Raw genomic sequence first — 18,358 nt, 5'->3', positions numbered from 1 at the left:
CCCCCCCCCCCCCCCCCCCGCCCGAATGCAGGATCCTTCACGACAGGACCTTTCTCTCTTCGGTTCAATCATGGACCACACGCCCAGTCAAATGGCTTGCCCCTCTGGGCAGCCTCCATGATGAATTTGGCCAACCCATGGCTCAGGGAGCCTCCCTCCCTCTCTTTCTTTCTTAGATTTTATTTATTTATGAGAGACAGCGCGTGCGCACGGGAGCGGGGGGGGAGGGAGGGGCAGAGGGAGAGGGACAAGCAGACTCCTTGATGGAGCCTGATGTGGGGCTCGATCTCACGACCCTGAGATCATGACCTCAGCCAAAACCAAGATTCAGACGCTTAACCGACTGAGCCACCCAGGTGCCCCGCAACAGGGAGACTTTCAACGGGCACTTTTCAGGCATCTTGTAAGGCAATAATCTATGGTCAACTGAGATCATGCATTGAAGATACGCAATGGTCCCAACTAAGTGGGGAAAGTTGTAGTCAGGCGTGAATGGCCTGTGTCCTTCTCCCCACCTGCCCTGCCTAGGAAGGTGTCAGCAGTGATTGGGGGTGGGGGACAGTGGCCGCTCAAGGCACCTCCAACCAGTGCGTCTCCTTCCTGAGTTCGCATGCCTACTAAATCAGGACACCAGGCAGCCGTCCCCGTTGAAATGGCCAAAGGAGATGTTGCTCCTTAAAAGGGTTTGTCACTTGTAAGGACAACGTGAAAATGCATGCATGCGTGAGCCGGACTCTGGGTAGAACCACTCTCCTTGCCCTTGGGTGCTGACGGGATTATTTCCTTGCAGATTTCTGAACAACGTCGGCTTCTTTTTCCCTCTGATAATGATGCTGACGTGGATGGTGTCTGTGGCCAGCATGGTCCGAAAGCTGGTTTACGAGCGAGAGATCCAGATAGAAGAGGTAATCAGCCAAGCCCGCTTGCCTGGGGGACCAGCAGGGGCGGTGGGGGCCTTGGAGCCAAATTCTGTCGCATATCACCCCCGGACTCAGTTTTGCCTGCCCTCCTCTCTGCCGGGGTTCCCGTGCATAGCTGGGATGGGGCCCCGGGGGGAAAGCATTTCACGTTGAAGCCTGACGCCCTGCCAGGTTAACCGGTGTTTCCTGTGGGGATGGAAGGAAGCCCAAGGACGGGCACACCAGGTTCAAAGAAGGGGGCCAGCATTGCCCATCAGCAGTTTTTCTACAACCTGAAAAGACCTAAGGGCGGACTTCCCACCTTGATTTATGGTCAGATGGCTTCACGGCCGCCTTGCTGTTTTTGTTTTAATATTGTTAAAACCGGATACTATCAAAACTGCTCTTAAGAGTGAAAGTTCCTGAAAGTACCTGGTGAAGGCCGGCCTCCGCAGAGGATGGGTGCACGTTACCCTCTTGCCTCCTATTAACTGAGGTGAAGGAGCAGCGAGGTCAAGTGCAGTGTTCACATTTAGTTCTGACTGGGACTTTCACTGCTGTTTCCCACGTTGTTCACCTATTTAGAACGGATTTTTTCCCTGCATTGCTGTGTTTTCTCCCCATCTAGCGGGGCCCCTGGACGTGGGGACTGGGGACCGGGGGTCAGTCACGCTGAATTGGTCTCATTTTACCAGTGACCGGCCCCACCCTCCAAGATACCCCGATGTTACAGACAGAAAACAGGAGGTTTAACGGATGCATTAGTTTTGTTGTTATTACTTTAAGCTGAGTGGTTTTGCAAAATGCATTCTAACACTCACACGAGAGACGCCCAACTCGAACAGCTTAAGGTCCAGTATTTCCCCCCTCTCTTCGTTGTTCTGTTTGTCCTCATTAAACCAAACCAACACAACCAAAATGATGAAAGATTAAAAAAGAAGGAAAACAACTAAAAACACCAAAAAAATAAAAAGGGGAAAAGAAACAAAACCAGCCAAGTCCAAATGGATAAGGGAGCACCTGGGGGCTGGGGTGTGCCCCCGCCCCTCCGCTGTGTGGGCTCGCGGCCGTGACCTCCCCAGGGGAGCGTTCGCCAGAATGGATGCTGGGCTCTGGGGTCTGTGCGGGGCTGATTTCCACGCGGGCCCCAACATGGAAGTTTCTAGTGCCACCTCTCTCCTGTGATCTGATCTGTTCTTTCTCAAGGATCCGGGTGATAACTCTGCGTTTCGTTCTTTTGACAGTACATGAGGATGATGGGAGTGCACCCCACTGTCTTCTTCCTGGCCTGGTTCCTGGAGAACCTGGCCGTGTTGGCCTTAAGCAGCACCGCCCTGGCTGTCATTCTCAAAGCGAGCGGCATCTTCGCGCACAGCAACGCCTGTATCGTTTTCCTCTTTCTCCTGGACTTTGGGGTGTCGGTCATCATGATGAGTTACTTCCTGAGTGTGTTTTTCAGCCAAGCGAACACGGCTGCCCTCTGTACTAGCCTGGCGTATATGATCAGCTTTCTGCCCTACATAGTGCTGTTGGTTCTCCATAACCAACTGAGTGTTGTCATTCAGACGTTTCTGGTAAGTGGGCTGTCTTTTCTTTCTCTTTTCAAACTGCTGTATCTACCCAACCAATCAGTCGCGACATCCGTCCATCGGCCTGTCGTTTTCAGATCTAGGTGGGCTTCCTGATACCTGCTCCTCTTAACTCGGCCCCCGGAGGCAGACCTTGCAGCTGCCATTCATCGGCATTGCAGTGATTTTGCTAGAAGGCAGCCCGTGAAGATTTGGTGCTTTTCACGTAACAGGGACTCTCCTCTGGAGGCTTTTTGGAAATCGGTCGTACCCCAAAGGCAGCGTAGGACCTCCGTGTCTCTTTGTTTCCTGGATGGAAAGAGATAGCTTTCCAAAGCTATTCTAGCAGCAAAAATTAAGCATTTTTCTTGAAGCATCAGGAATGACCTCACATTAAGTGGAAAGATCCCTCCGTTAGCAATGTCGGAATCATTCATCCGTTTAAAGTGTACCTCCCGAAAAAGTACGAGAATTCTGTTAGGTGTGCGATATGAAATACATAGAAGAGACACACTCATTCCTTCTTGGATGAGACATGCCTGGCGGGCGCGGGGAACTCTGTCCACAGGGAAGGGACCCGTGTGTGGCTGAGGACGGTCCGCCCCAGATCTCTCTTCCCCCCCACAGGTCAGGCCAGGTTCCCCAACTGCAGTCTATTGGGAGGTGTGACTGGAGCCACTAAGGGAGAATTTGGGAGGTGTCAAGGAGGGGTAGAATCTCAGGCTCCTCCGGGGCACTTGAAGGCCCTCAGAGGTCACCTGTCCCTGAACAGCGTCATGACGGCTGAGGGACCCTTGCCTGTTGGGACGGTGTCACTTTCTCTGCTCACTTGGAGCCTCAGGGTGGAATACCTCTGTGAAGGCCACGTTATTTTTCTCCAGCATCCATAAAGCTCCATGGTTCCTACTGGCCGTGGACACACAGCACGATGAAGAAATGCCACCTTGAATCAGGATTTTAATCCATTGATAGGTGCTCACCAGTTCCAATTAGCTGATGTTGCACCTGCAATAATTCAGAACCAGTAATTTTGGGTTAGTGTTCATTAGCTGTTTCCGGAATCATTAAAACTCCTGGGATCCTTTACCCCCCTCCCACCCCCACCCCCCACTCCTTCCATGTAGGGAAAGAGCCAACTGACCACCTGGCCTGAATTTCAAATCCTGTCATGTGTGTTTTTACTTCAATCCATCTGTTTAAATGTTCCAGCATACACCGTTGGATTTCCTTTTTGCATGTTCAAATGTTTCCTTGCCAAAAAAAAAAAAAAAAAGAAAAAATCTAACTCTGGTACACGATCTTTTTAAGCGTAAAATACGTGTTCAGTGGGCTTTTTTGTGGACGTAGGACCTGTCCAGTGGAAATAAAGCAGCATTTTCCTCCAGTGGGCTCTCTAGCTAGTGCAGAATCATGTGGATGTTCCATCAGTCTGCCCTCAGCATGCTCCAGGGCATTCACATAATAATAAAAAACAAGAAATCGCTCTGTTCTGTTCTCCACTGTTTCGAGTTACGCATTTCTGTATGCGGTGCGTCGGGTCTATGGCATTTCAAGCATCGCAGTAAAGAGAAAGAGTTCTTCTCCACATTAAAAACTAGCTTGTTATCAGACTTTTCAGAGTGGGCTGACGTTTGGCTCAGTCTTCCGGGGTCAGATACTGAAATCACCGCCCGGAGCGATGCTTTGGCGTCGCTCGGTGGGAACACCCTGCGGCTTCTCTGTTTGAATTTAATGCCGTGGGTTTTCTGGGGTCTCCGTCAAGCGCTAACGTGCTGTTTCTCTCTCTGTTCCCCGTGGGCAGTGTCTGCTCCCCACCACCGCCTTTGGACAAGGAGTGTTTCTCATCACCTTCCTAGAAGGGCAAGAAACAGGTAAGGAAGGGGAGGCTTTTGTAAAACGAGATCCAGTGATTCAGGTGTTGAGGCGTTTCCAGTTGGTCCTGTTGCAAGCGCGGGAGGAGAAGGTCTTTATTACAAGTGGAACGTTTGGATCGAGACGCTGGTGTTTGCCTCAGCTGATGTGAATACCCCCCACGGCCCAGTTGCCCTGGATAGATGCATTTTGGTGAGGCAACAAGTCGAGATAGAAGTAAAGCAACACTAAAACACACACACACACAAAATCGTAAATGTTAGATATTCGAATGTGGTTAAAGCCACTCCACCTGATTTCCTTGAAATCCACTGAGATGAAGCAGGCTCCCAATTCATTTGAGGGATTGTGATCGGCGGGATGCCCTGCCTTTCGACCCGGCTGCGTCCACCTTGGCTTTGGGGTTCTAGAACGCACGGACTCACTCACCTGAAGCTGCCCTGAGAGAGGGTGTGCGGTTCTGACTCTGACCTTTTCCTTCCTCCCAGGGGTTCAGTGCGATAACATATACCAGGCTCCGGAACAAATGGGCATGACATTTGGCTGGGTTTGCTGGATGATTCTCTTTGATTCAGGCCTTTATTTTTTATGTGGATGGTACTTGAGCAACTTGATTCCTGGTAAGAATTCTGCACGGTAAGAGATGCCCCAAATAAGCTAAAAAAACAGTTTAAAGCAATATACATGAGTATTAGAAGAATAAGTAATTATTCTAAATTTAAATGAGACCTCAGAGAGGGCGTTCGTAGGATGTGTTTTAGAGGGAGGTGTGAATGCTTGAAGAGGAGATGGGCTGCCCGAGTCCTGAATGAAATGGTAAAGGCCACGTGAGGATAGACGGAAGTGCCTCGATCCTGACGGGGACTCCCCCCCCCCGCCCGCCCCAACCCGGCCACCAGGCAGCTTCCCAAGTGGGTTTCTGTCAAAGAACAGGAAAGACCTAGGATCAGGGTTCTCAGGGTCAGGGATGTGGGGAGTGAGGGCAGGAGAGCCTGGGGGCACGTGCGTCCTTGGCCCCACGGGGACCAGGTCGGGCAGGAGTCAGTGACGGTGTGGAGCAGGAGTGGAGAGGTCTTTCTCTTGGCCAGGTCAGCTGGGGACAGAACCTGGACGAAAACCAGGCTGAGAATGAGGGGCTGTGCAGGGGCCCGGGGTCAGGTGTCACCTCCAAACCCGGAGTGTCAGCGGCGTCAAGTGTGGGGTTTCTCCTGTGGTGTGGCAGGTGCGTCCTGGAGGCCACGGGAAGCCAGGCCACCAACCGTAATGGTTTTCCCTGCTGTGTTTGTTGGGAAGGAGGAAGCATACCACATGCTTGGCTCAGGCCGAAAAGAGCAGAAACAGCTTTTAAAGTTTCTTTATCTTATATTTTTAGCAGTAATGTTTTGATGGTATTCTATACCCTTGCTGAAATGACTTGTGATTCTGTCTCTGTATTTTCCAAAGCACCTGGATATTTCAAGTGGCACCTAACCTTTAAAGTTAAGAACTGAGAGAGAGAGAGACATAGAAAGAGAGATGTTCTAATCATACACACATTGACTATGAAAGGATACAAAGACAATCCGTCCATTCTGTTTTCAGACTTGGAACGCTCATGTGTCACTGAAGGATGAGTAAAAATCCAAATGAAAGGTGCCACTGACGAGATTATCTTACAGAAAATCAGGAACACACGGCCTCCAAGAATTAGAGAGCGCGCATAAACCTGTAATGTGTTTCATTTTGGAATTTTAGATTGCATGGTCTGGGGACTTTGAATAAAATTAAAGAAAAACTGGATTCTAGGAAATAAGAAGTTAAAAAAAAGTTAACTGAGGAATACCAAGGTGAAATAAAATCGAATGACAAGCACTGGATATTAAAAGGCAGCTAGCCAGCACAAGGGAGGGATGTTAGAAAGTATGCACATGATATTGATGTTAAAATGTTTGAGGAAGGGGGTCACAAGCAAAGGAATAGGGCGCCAAGTCACGGCCGGGGATGGGAGGGTAGTGGGGTGTCCCCGGAATTGGGAGAGATGCAGACAGGTGGCTGGAAGGAGACAGACAGACGGGCCTTGCGGACTGATGCTCTCCCTGATGAGGAGACACACAGACCGAGTGAAACAGAATAGAAATGGAACAGTCATTAACCAAGGAGAGGAAAAACCGAGCTTTGCACAGTCAGGGCTCACCGCATTGAACACAACATTAAGGGACAGAGACCTACAGCTACATATAAAATGGTGATGTGTCGACACAGACAAGCATAAACCCCAGCAAAGACAGGTTACCCTTGGCAGTGCCGAGATCCGCAGGAAATCTGGGCAGGAATCCAGAAGGAGCGGAGTTCTCCCCTTCTCCTTCAGGACGGGAGGCATGAGGAACCACGGTGGGAACATTGTCCTATCTTAAAGTAAGGCATTTCCAGCGAGTGAACCCCCGGTCCTGCTCACTTCTGCAGGTGCAGCCTGCTCCAGGATGGAGACGGGGCGGGGGGGATGGAGACAGAGATCCCGGGAAGGAGGGTAGATCGGCAGGTTTTGCAAGTGCGGCTGAGTCAGATCTGAAACGGGGCAGCAGCTGAAGCTGTCAGGGGAAGCAGGTGGAGAAGGGCTTTGGGTTTGATGATGATGATGATGATGATGATGATGGTGGGAGCCCGGGAGGCTCTCTCATGGCTGCAGTGTCTTCTCAGGGCCATCGGGGACCGGGGAAGGTGAGGTGGGGAGGAGATCGGGGGACCGGAGAGGGAGGACAGGCGAGCATGTCTCAGCTGGGGTGCCCCCTGCCATGCTCAGCGTCCCCTGTCACGCTCAGCGTCCCCTGTAGGTGCTTGTCATGGGCGGCAATTAGATGTTGAGGTGAAGGCTCCAGCCACTGGGGAAGGAAGCAAAACACAGCAAGACAGAGATGTCACAACCAGGAGACAGACCACCATTGTTGGCAGGCCCTATGCAAGAATCAGTTGAAGAAAGGCAGGACCACTGGGGTGACTGATCTCAAACGCACAGACAGGAAAACCACCAGCTTTGCTGTGTGTCAGCAATAAATGCGACACGGTATCATTCTCAAGAGCAGTAAAATATCTCGGCATGAATCTAACGTAGAAGAGAGTATGTATCAAATAAGAAAGTAAAAAATTTGGCAGTGGGGCACCTGGGGGGCTCAGTCAGTTAAGCATCCGACTCTTGATTTTGGCTCAAGTCATGATCTCAGGGTCATGAGGTCAAGTCCCGCGTCGGGCTCCTCACTGGGCGTAGAGCCTGCTTAAGATTCTCTCTCTCCCCCTCCCCCCTCCCCACGCTCCCTCTAAAAAAATGGTGAACATAAAATAGATTTGAATAAATACAAAGAGATGCCATGTTCCTTAATGTGGATATTTACCATTTTAAGTGTGTTGATTTTCTCCACATTAATTTATACCATTTCGTATGAAGCGTTGTGATAATATAACAAAGCCCACATAAATCATTTAAATAAAAAATACCAAAAAGGGAATTTCTACAAGCAGTAGAGTGTGTCAAATTTGTCGTATGTTAAAAAACTCTTAAAATGTTTATTCTCAGGGCGCCTGGCTGGCTCAGGCAGTGGAGTGGGCAACTCCGGATCTCGGGGTCATGAGTTCAAGCCCCGTGTTGGGTCTAGAGGTGACTTAAAAATAATATCTTTAAAAAATGATAAAAAATAAAAAATTAAAAAATTAAAATAATGTTTATTCTCTTTGACTCAGAAATTTGAAGAAATAGCCAGGTGAGTGCAAAGTATGTGTGCACATAGATGTTCCTTGCATGTTATCTTTGAAAGCAAAACTCTGGCAAACCTACATTTCTATCTAAGAGTGTGGACTGAAGATGAATCAGTTTTGCATTTGTAATATGGACTCCTGTGAACTAGTTACACATCTATGGAATTCTGTTTTACAGGAATATATGTGGGGGTGGGATATGGGAGATCATTGCTGTGGACCAAACTGTCTATGAAATAAGGGATAAAATATAATAATACTTAGTTAAAATTTAAAAAATCGTAATTCCAGTATAGTTAACATACAGCGTAATATTAGTTTCAGGTGCACAATACAGAGATTCAGCACTTCCATACATCACCCGGTGCTCGTCACGACAGGTGCACTTCATCCCCATCACCTGTTTCCCCCATCGCCCACCCCCTCCCCTCTGGTGACCATCAGTGTGTTCTCTGGAGTTGAGTCTGTTTTTTTGTTTTTTGGGGTTTTTTTTTGGTTTGTCTCCTTTTTTTGTTGTTGGTTTGTTTTGTTTCTTAAATTCCACATAGGAGTGAAATCATATGGTATTTGTCTTTCTCTGACTGACTTACTTCACTTAGCATAATACTCTCTAATTCTTTCCATGTCATTGCAAATGGCAAAATTCATTCTTTCTGATGGCTGAGTAATATTCCATTGTATGTATACACCACATCTTCTTTATCCATTCATCTGTTGATGGACACTTGGGCTCTTTCCATAGCTTGGCTCTTGTCAATAATGCTGCAGTAAACATAGGGGTGCGTATATCTTTTTCAAATTGGTGGTTTTATATTCTTTGAGTAAATGCCAAGTAGTGGATCATTTGGTATTTCTATTTTTAATTTTTTGAGGAACCTTCATACTGTTGTCCAGAGTGGCCGCACCAGTTGGCATTCCCACCAACAGTACATGAGTGTTCCCCTCTCTCCGAATCCTCACCAACACCTTTTGTTTCTTGTGTTGTTGATTTTAGCCATTCTGACAGGTGTGACGTAGTATCTCGTTGTGGTTTTGATTTGCATTTCCCCCTTGATGAGTGATGTTGAATGTCTTTTCATTTGTCTGTTGGCCATCTGATGTCTTCTTTGGAGAAATGTCTGTTCATGTCTTCTGCCCATATTTTAATTGGATTATTTGTTTTATTGGGTGTTGAGTTTTAGAAGTTCTTTTTTTAAAAAAGATTTTATTTATTTGAGAGAGAGAGAGAGCATGAGCAGGTGGGAGTGGCAGAGGGAGAAGCATGCTCCCCGCTGAGCAGGGAGCCCGATGCGGGGCTCGATCCCAGGACCCCGGGATCACGACCTGAGCTGAAGGCAGGCGCTCAACCGACTGAGCCACCCAGGCATCCCTAGCGGGGGCTTTTCACTTGCATCGCTGTGTGGGATGAGCCTCACAGAAGGCAGGTCAAGGGCAATTCTTTGTTGAGCTGCGTTGTTCTGCCCTTTGTAGGACACCCTCCACCCAGATGCCCGCCCACTAAGGGCCATCTGTGCTACCCCCTATTTATTAACCTGCTTTTTTATCTCCTGTATATCTGATGCTCTGACATCTTGGAGCCTCAGGGACCCAAGAGGGACTGTCCCGCAAGGGCTAGCCAATCCTAGAGACAGTAAAGGATTTGCTGGCGAGCTCCCTTTTCATCTGCAAACCCAGCCATCCAGAGCTACACCCTGCCACCCCCTCTGTAGGCTATCCTGTCCCCTGCCCTCAGTGCCCCAGGGACCGAGCAACTAGGGACAGCCGCTATGCCCCAGAGCCTGCTCTCCCTACCTCACCTGCTCCTTCCACAGAAGCCACAGTAAAGGCTCTTGCCTGCGCTCCCCTCCCCTGTGCCTCCTGATGGAGCCTGGTGCTTCCCCACGTGGCCCTGCCCGGTGCCAGGTGTCCCCTCCTTCCGGGACCTGAGTAGCAACCCATCTTTTCAAAGGCCGGTTTCCTGATCTCTTGGCCTCCCCATGCCTGAATAATAATAAAACCTACAATTTAAAACACCCATTCACTGTTCCAACCAAAAGTACCCCTTTCCACATTTCCAGAACACCGTCTGTGAGAGTCTCAGCAAGTTGAGGATCGCTGTTTGTGAGGCTCTGGCAGGTAACAAGGCCTCCCCCGCCAGGGCTGGCTGGGCAGTTTCCCTGTTGCTTTCTATGTCCTTCTGTTGGTCTTGTCCGTGGAGTGATGGGGTGGGTCCAGACCCCCGCATTTCTCACCCTGGCGTCTGAGCGGGAGGCCCCGTAAGGACCCGGCCTCCTGGCCCGCCAGGTTCAAGGTCAAGTGCAGATCCCCGGGCCTGCGCAGAGCATCCCGGCAGACATCTGGCCCTCTCGAAGTCTTTTCATTTCATAAACCCTTCTTTATGTGCTTCCAATTAAATCTGATTTTGCTTGATCTGTCTAGTTGCATTGACTTCTGCTTTTATCACTGTCAGGTTTTGGGGGGCAGTGCTAATGAGTTTCCTGGCCCGCGAGAGCCAGCAGGCAGCTCCCCAGGAGGAGAAGAGCTCTGGAGAAGCGCAGGGCCTTTGCATATATTAATGTGCCCAATTACATACGGTAATGTGAGCAGGATGCTTATGCTCATAGAGTGCACGTAAAACACGTTTGGATTTACAAGCAAAAGCAAAGTGCCAAGGACAGCTTAGGAGCTGAGTGGCCTCCCTGCTAACGGATTTGGCAGCCTTCCCCCCCCCCATCCATTTACATTAATAGATTAATTAGCAGGACTTTAAAAGTGCAAACAGATTAGAGCAGGGATGTTTTAATTGGCAAACCGGCCATTAATATTCAATTTGTTTCCAATTTCTATCTTCCGACGTGAATTTTCCAACTCTGAAAGGCCCCTCCTGCGTCTCCCGTCCTTCCCGTCCCCATAGCCATGACCCCAGATCAGGTCTCATGGGACCTCCTGGGGACAGTTCGGCGTCCTTGAGACTCCTGTCCATGTGTCCGGGTGCCACCTTTGCCTCTGCTCATGCAGCCTCTGACCCCCAGGGCATTTGGAGCCACCGCCCACTTGCCCGTCCGACAGGTGGTGCCCACTCACGCTGGCACGGTCAAGGGCAGTGGCCGATGGTCACCGGAGCGGGGTCCCTCAGCAGAAGACGGTGCGGGGGCCGGAGGAGCAGCTACCAGCACACTGGCCGAAGAGTCTCCTTCTGCCTCTGTCGGCTTCTCTCTCTTTGTTTCTGCAAATTCAGCGTGCATGCCCGTGCGCAGGGCCTCCTCCTTCCATTCCCATGCGCGTCTCCCGTCTCTTTTGGATCCCGGGCAACAGAGTGTTCTCGCTGCTGCAGGCCTGTGTTCAGAGAGGCAGGTGCCGTGGGGCTGCAGCATGCAGCTCGGCAGCCTGTGTCCTGCCCCCTGGGAAGGGAGAGGTGGTCATAGCACTCCCACATCGTGTGGTCGCAGGACCATGTGAATGAACACGGGTGGGATCCTGGCCAGTGCCCGAAGGGAGAGAGTGGAATAGGACAGAATTATCCACGGGTGGCTCATCTCTTCCTGGCTAGGGGTAGTCAGCAGTTTGCTAGGGTCTTGGAGAACATTCTCTCTGCTTGTTGCATGCTTTCGAGGGCGGGCATGATGACGCGGACCGCATGGCTTAAACAAGAGAAATCTAGTCTCTCCCGTCCTGAAGGCTGGAGGGGGTCCAAGATCCAGGTGTGCGCAGGGCTGGTTCCTCCTGAGGCCTCCCTCCTTCTCCCAATGTCCTGTTGATCTGCCCACACTCCCTGTCTGTATCCTAATCTCTTCCCATAAGGACACCCATCAGATTGGATGAGGGCTGACCCAGTGACTTCATTTAACCTTAATTATCTCTTGAAAGCCTTCCTCCAAATATTGCCCCATTCCGAGTTACTGGGGGTTAGGATTTCGACATGAATTTTGGGGGACTCAGCTCAACCCGTATCAGAAGCGACTGCTAGACCGGATGGCAGCCCCACACCCTCCTTCACTTGCCCGTTCTGCTTTGTGATCATGTCTCTGAATCTTCGGGTTAGACTGGATGAGGGGCACCCATCTCTCCTTGGCTGGAGGGTCAAAGTGTTAAAATAGTCTTCACGTAGGCCTTTATCTCTTCAGTCACTTGGAGGATTTGGAGCACGCATCGAACTTCGGCTAGAATGGACGTGTTAAAGAAAATTGAGAGGTGTTAATAATTAAATCCACTTTCATTTCAACATATAATGAAGGCAAAGTGACTATTAAGTGGGCTGGAATGAATTTGGAGAGTACGCTTGAAGAATGTCAATGTTTCATATGGAAATGTTGGCATTATGTATTCTTCTTTGTAAATGTTTTAATGGATTAATTCCTTCACGCTGTTAATCCGTGTCTAGGAACCATGCAGACATCAAAGACGGGGACAAAAGAGTGACAGCTATGTAATGGGGCAACGGGGCTGGGGCGAGCTTTACTCTGGGGAACATTCAGCAATCGTTCAACGCGACTTTTATTTTTGATAAATACCTGCCTGTTCACCGAACACCTGCTCGGAAGGCCTCCTGGGGGAGGCGGCTGTCAGGGGACTGAGCAGTCGGCCGTGGGTCAGGCTGAAGACAGAGCATGAGGGCTCCCCGCATGGCTAATACATCGTCCCCCAGATTGTCACCGGGTCATATGAGGGATGTGTATTCAACGCTTTAACATGGAATAACATTGCATATAATTAGTGAAGGCATTCTCGTACAGAATCTTCCACGTAGAAAAAGATAATGATACCGATTTTAACTGTCTTATTTTTTAGGAACGTTCGGTTTAAGGAAACCGTGGCATTTTCCCTTTACCGCATCCTACTGGAAGAATTTGTGTGGGTTAGTGGCAAAAAGACCGCACGCGCCTGGTTCTGACCTGTCCTTCATCAATGAGCACTTTGACAATAAAGGTGTGTAAAGGGTAGCGGTATTAGGTACATGTTTTCCCTTCTGGTCGGTTTTCCTTCTGTTTTTCACCCCGCTCGAATCTCTGTAACTGTGTCTGCTGGCCGGGGCCCGTCTTGGGCTCAGAAACACAGCTCGGGGCCAAGTCGCGAGAAAGAATCCCCTGATGATGTTGAGCCTGGGGGCCAGAGCCCTGGGCTGTTAGCGTCACCTGCTGTTTGCAGCCCCTCTGCCCTGGGTGTGTTTGTGCACATGTTATATGGCCGCAAAATGAAGCTTCAGTTCCAGCATGAATTTGTGTGAGAAACTAAAGCAAAGGGGGACAGCTGCCCGGTGGAGTGGGCTGTAGAGATCGCCAAGTGTTTCACACATGCTAGTATTTCCGACATTACTGTGAGAGCAAGACCATCCCTGCCCCTTACAAGCGAGGAGCGTGCGTCCCAGGAAACAGGGCGGGACCCCCGATCCTCTGTCCCTCTCTGCCTCGCTTACGCCTGCTGGTTCCACGAAAGCAGGACTTCAGGGCCAGCCTATAGATACACAGCTGCCCATCATGGTAGTTTATGCCACAATCAACATTGCAATGTATTTTTTTTAAAGGTTTTTATTTATTTATTTGAGAGAGAGAAAGAGAGAGAACATGAGCAGGGGGAGCGGCAGAGGGAGAGGGAGAAGCAGACTCTCCGCTGAGCAGGGAGCCCGACTCAGGACTCGATCCCAGGACCCTGGGATCACGACCTGAGTCGAAGGCAGACGCTTAACGACTGAGCCACCCAGGCGCCCCCGTAATCAGCCATTTCATTTAAGTTTTGCCGTTACCTAATTCGCCCCTTGGTTTTGGTAAGGAAGGGTTTTGAGTTGCTGTGTGTGTTTCACGGAGCTACAATTCAAGTCCAAGGCAGGCCCCTGGACTGGTACGCATGAGCATTATTTCGGGGGCTCTTGGAGTCCCTCAGGATGAATCTGCATCTTCTTCTCAGGTTCCTTGCTGCAGAACGGGGAGGGAAAGCCTGGAGGAGGACCCCCGGGCGTCGCCCTGGTGTCCGTGACCAAGGAGTACGAGCCCCACAAGGCGGCCGTCCGAGATCTGACCCTCACCTTCCACAGAGACCAGATCACTGCCCTGCTGGGGACCAACGGCGCCGGGAAAACCACCATCATGTGAGACCCATTTCACCCTCATCACACACGGGCTTTTTAGAACAATCTCAGTTCACCTGAGATTAGATTTTTTTTCTTCCTTTTTGTTTTGAGACAGAGGACAGACAGAACCCTTTGCCGGAGCCACTCTGTGCTCTGGGTGGGCAGTTACATGGGGGGGGGGTCTGCAGCCCCCGCCAACGGCACAGGGGATGGGGTCTTATCCCTAATTCTTTTATGCCCGACAGATAATGCTCCATGGTTTTACTTGAGGCTTTGAGAGTCCTATGACACTTCTCACTGTCCTACCACTACGTTTAAGTTTGCTCGCCTATCTCTGGGAAGATGAAATTTGGAACGATGTCTGCAAATGTTTTAATCGCCTGAGTAATTTTTTTTTTCATGTTCTGCTTTTTGTGTGGTTGTGTTTTTCTGCAAAGGCTTGATTTTTGGTTTGGGTTCCACTGGTTAAAGAATCCAATTGCGGGATCCCGGAGGAATCACGGGCTTAAAAGTTGAGGGCTCACAAAGCGCGGGCATTGTCGAACTTGTCTTGCGAATATGTCCATTTCTCTCTCTTCTTTTTCAGTAGGACTAAAGTATGCTTAAACAATGAAAAGGACTATTTGCTTTGAACTTCTTTTTTTTTTTAAAGATTTTATTTATTTATTTATTTGAGAGAGAGAGAGCATGAGAGAGAGCACGAGTGGGGTGAGGGGCAGAGGGAGAAGCAGATTCCCCGCTGAGCCGGGAGCCCGATGTGGGGCTCGATCCCAGGACCCTGAGACCATGACCTGAGCCGAAGGCAGATGCTTAACCGACCAAGCCACCCAGGTGCCCCAAATATGCCATTTCTTGAGGTGGTTTCCTTATCTGTAAAACGACGTTGGATTTATAATCTTAAACTCCCACGCAACTGGAATGGTCTCTGATCAGCATATTTAGGGGAGTGTAAACATTGTCATAAGCCCACATTTCCAAGATGAAGGCAGCCAGCATCCCGTGAAGCTCCTTCCAACTTGTGAATGATTGTGCAGAAAGCAGGCTGGTAGGAGCAGTGGTTGTCTCTGTTCTCTCCTGATTTGTTTTCTCTGGCAGATCCATGCTGACGGGACTCTACGCTCCCACTTCTGGAACCATCATCATCAATGGCAAGAACCTGCAGACAGACTTGTCCTCCATCAGAAGGGAGCTGGGCGTGTGTCCACAGCAGGATGTCCTGTTCGACAACCTCACCGTCCGGGAGCACCTGCTTCTCTTTGCCTCCATAAAGGCTCCGCAGTGGACCTGGAAGGAGCTGCGTCAGCAAGTCAGTAGGTCAGCACCAGCCATGTCTTCGTCCTTCTGCCCTCCGCCCTGTGAGGTAGTGACGGGTGTAGGAAGAGATGCTTTAAAAATATCTTTGGTGTCTTTATTTATGAGAAGAAAACCCTAGCAAATTATTATTATTATTATGTTTTGAGAGAGAGAGAGAGCATGAGCAGGGTGGGGCGGGAATAGGGGCAGAAGGAGAGAGAATCCCAAGCGGGCTTCCTGCTGAGCGCAGAGCCCTATACGGGGCTTGATCCCACAACCCTGAGATCACGACCTGAGCTGAAACCAAGAATCAGACGCCTAACCGACTGAGCCACCCAGGCGCCCCTCAAACCAGCAAATAGTTCTTACCTGTGGAGTTAGGATACAGCCACCAGCACTGGGATTTCCAAAGAAGGGTCTCAGGGAAGTCTGAACGGGACTTGGCCTGTCCTCGGAGTGGGGGTAGGTGAGCACAGGTGGGAACGTGAGGTCTGGGCTGTGCGTGGACCGGGCTTGTGTCTGGGGCATGGGTCCGTGTGGGCGCCCGGATATGACAGAATGGCGGGTGGGCTGAGAACTGGCTGCAAGGAGCCTAGCTGGTCCTGAGGAGGGGGTCGAACTTCCTCACGCAAGCAGGTGCATGTGGGCAGGGGAGGGTGATCAGCCGTGGCTCTGGAAGGCTTATCCTGTGACCCCAGAGCAGAGTGCACAGCCCTGGGAGAGACCGCGGACAGAGACTACTGTGAGCAGGGCCCGTGAGAACCTGAGTGGCGGCTGAGCTGGGGGGTGGGGGTTAGGGAGGACGTCCCAGATTTGCAGACTCTTCGAAGTCAGGAGGAAGAGGCCACGTTGACAGGCAGACCCTCCCATATGCTAACAGTCGGCAGCATAATGACCGTTGGGTGTGAAGAGTGTCCAGCCCGCGCCCTGGGCTGTGCTCTCTCGCGGGGGTGACTCTGGGCGCTTATTGTCAACTTAGAATATTTCTGCAAGCTTTACTCTTTACGATAAGTATGCACGGTCTGTGTGTGGTGAGGGTGAATGCAGGCAGGGTTTTGGGTGTGAACTGTAAAAACTAGGCGTTTCCACCTTGGTGGAATTTCGCCTTGATTCTTCCGGCCCAGCCCCAGTGAGCAGAAGAGGAATATGTTGTCTTAAAATTGTTCCGTATTTTATGAGCTTTGGTGGTATTTCTGGAAAGCGAGCCCGGCAGGTGGAGTGACTTGCCCCCCCATCCTGTCTCAGGCACGGCTGCTGCCTGCCCCCGGCTTGGCCCCCCTGCTGCAGAGATGCGGGGGTCCAGCCGCCTTCCTGCCCACCGCCCGGCTTGTCCACGCCTCATGTCCGTGCTGTGCCCTTCTGTGAGGCGGCTCTTCCTCCCACCCGCCCTCGGCTCTCCCCTGGGTGCTCGGGGTGGCTGCCTCCAGCCTCTGTTCCTGCAGCCTTCTTGTCCACCTGCCCCGACTCTTCTCCCCGTGGTCCTCTGTCGGCGCATTCAGGTCCTGTCACTTCTCTGCCCACCGTCCTTCAAGGACTCTGTGTTTCAGAGGAAAACCTCAAGTCTCTGGCAGCCAATAACAGCAGGACTGCGTGTCCTTGTGTGCCCGTGACTGTCCAGGGTTACCCTTGTTGTCCCAGATTCATTATTTGTACCCACTTTCACCCACAAACTCTGGCGCTTTAGATGAATTCAGGGCAAGTCCACCGTCTCTATGGCCTGCAAGGTCTCCTGCTTCCCCTCCTCGCTCTCTCCCTCATCCCACTGTTCCAGTCACACTGGCCTTGCTCCCGGAACACATCAAACAGTGTGTCTTGGCCTCAGGACCTTTGCACTTGCTGCTGCCTCTGTCTGGGCCGCTCTCGTGCATCCCTGTCTGCGCTGCCCACGTCACTGCTCAGACAGCGTCCTCTGAGGATCTCCTGTGCGTCCTAAAACACCTGTGCTCACTCCACCCTGGCCGCAGGCTGGAGTCCCAGATCAAGGGGGCGGCAGGGCTGGTTCCTCTCCCTAACGTGGACATGGCACCTTTTCTCTCGGTGTCCTCACATGGTCTTCCTTCTATGTGAAAATGTCCGAGGTCCCTCTTCTTAGAAGGACACAAGTCCTATTGGGTGAGGATCCACACTAATGACCTCAGTTAACCTGAATTACCGCTTTAAAGACCCCATGTCCGAATGCAGCCACACTCTGGGGCCCTGGGGCTTTGGACTTGAACACGTGGATTTGGGGGGACACAGTTCATGCACAACAAACGACACGGCCGAGGGCGGCTGGTAGAACGTGCTGGAAGGGAAGGCTGGGGAGGGGGGATGCGCAATCCCACCACGGGGCTTCCTCAACCAGCAGGGGTGGGGCCTGAACATCGCGGAAGGATGGCATGATGACAGGCCACCCCGTGGTGCAGTCGGGCTGTGTCACGAGGCAGGTGGAGGATGTCCGGAGGGAGCGTCGGGGCCCCTGCTCTGAGCGCAGAGGAGGCCAGGAGAGGTCACGGTGGTGAGGCCGCAAGCGAGATGGTGGGGAGAGAGGAAAGGGGGAAATCATGGCCGTTCCGATCTCTGCTCAGCCCAGTGCAGTGTGGCACCGTTTCTCGAAAAGGAGAGAGCCAGTCTGGGAAGGACGGCGAAGCAAGTCACGAGTGCGTCTCAGAGGCGTGAGCTTGAGGGGCCGGACGGGTCCGAGCCAGGGGGCCGCTGTGGCACCGTGTCTGCCCGCGTGGTGAGCTGGGACTTGATTGCTCAACACCATCCGTCCCGGGCACTGCTGCGCTGCATGGGGGCACTCGGTCTGCTGTCTCTCCCGGAGATGGGCGAGGAGCTGAGGTGCGGAGCCTCGGGGCCCCAGCTCGTACGGGGAGGCCAGGATTTGACCAGGGGCTTGGATGCCAGCGGCTCTGCCTCCCCTCCCTTGGGCTGGTTGCTGCGGGGCAGAATCTGAGATGCAGGCCTGGGGAAGA

At 51.4% G+C, this 18,358-nt stretch overlaps 1 protein-coding gene across 1 annotated transcript in view; it reads left to right on the top strand.

Annotated features, from left to right (window-relative positions):
* The window catches only part of LOC102737067 (ATP-binding cassette sub-family A member 13), an 83,048-nt gene that overhangs the window by 38,459 nt on the left and 26,231 nt on the right, over window positions 1–18,358 (top strand). Inside the window, exons 7-13 of the mRNA XM_081799718.1 lie at window positions 791–905; window positions 2,144–2,473; window positions 4,269–4,338; window positions 4,828–4,959; window positions 12,833–12,970; window positions 13,946–14,126; window positions 15,204–15,463. Of these exons, the coding sequence (XP_081655844.1) occupies window positions 791–905; window positions 2,144–2,473; window positions 4,269–4,338; window positions 4,828–4,959; window positions 12,833–12,970; window positions 13,946–14,126; window positions 15,204–15,463 (1,226 nt within the window). The remainder of the gene's footprint in view (window positions 1–790; window positions 906–2,143; window positions 2,474–4,268; window positions 4,339–4,827; window positions 4,960–12,832; window positions 12,971–13,945; window positions 14,127–15,203; window positions 15,464–18,358) is intronic.

Source organism: Leptonychotes weddellii, chromosome 12 (assembly GCF_054177405.1).
Source record: "Leptonychotes weddellii isolate Sample4059 chromosome 12, ASM5417740v2, whole genome shotgun sequence".
Lineage (NCBI taxonomy): Eukaryota > Metazoa > Chordata > Mammalia > Carnivora > Phocidae > Leptonychotes > Leptonychotes weddellii.
Note: the sequence above shows the minus strand (reverse complement) of the source record. Positions and strands in the feature narration are given on the sequence as shown.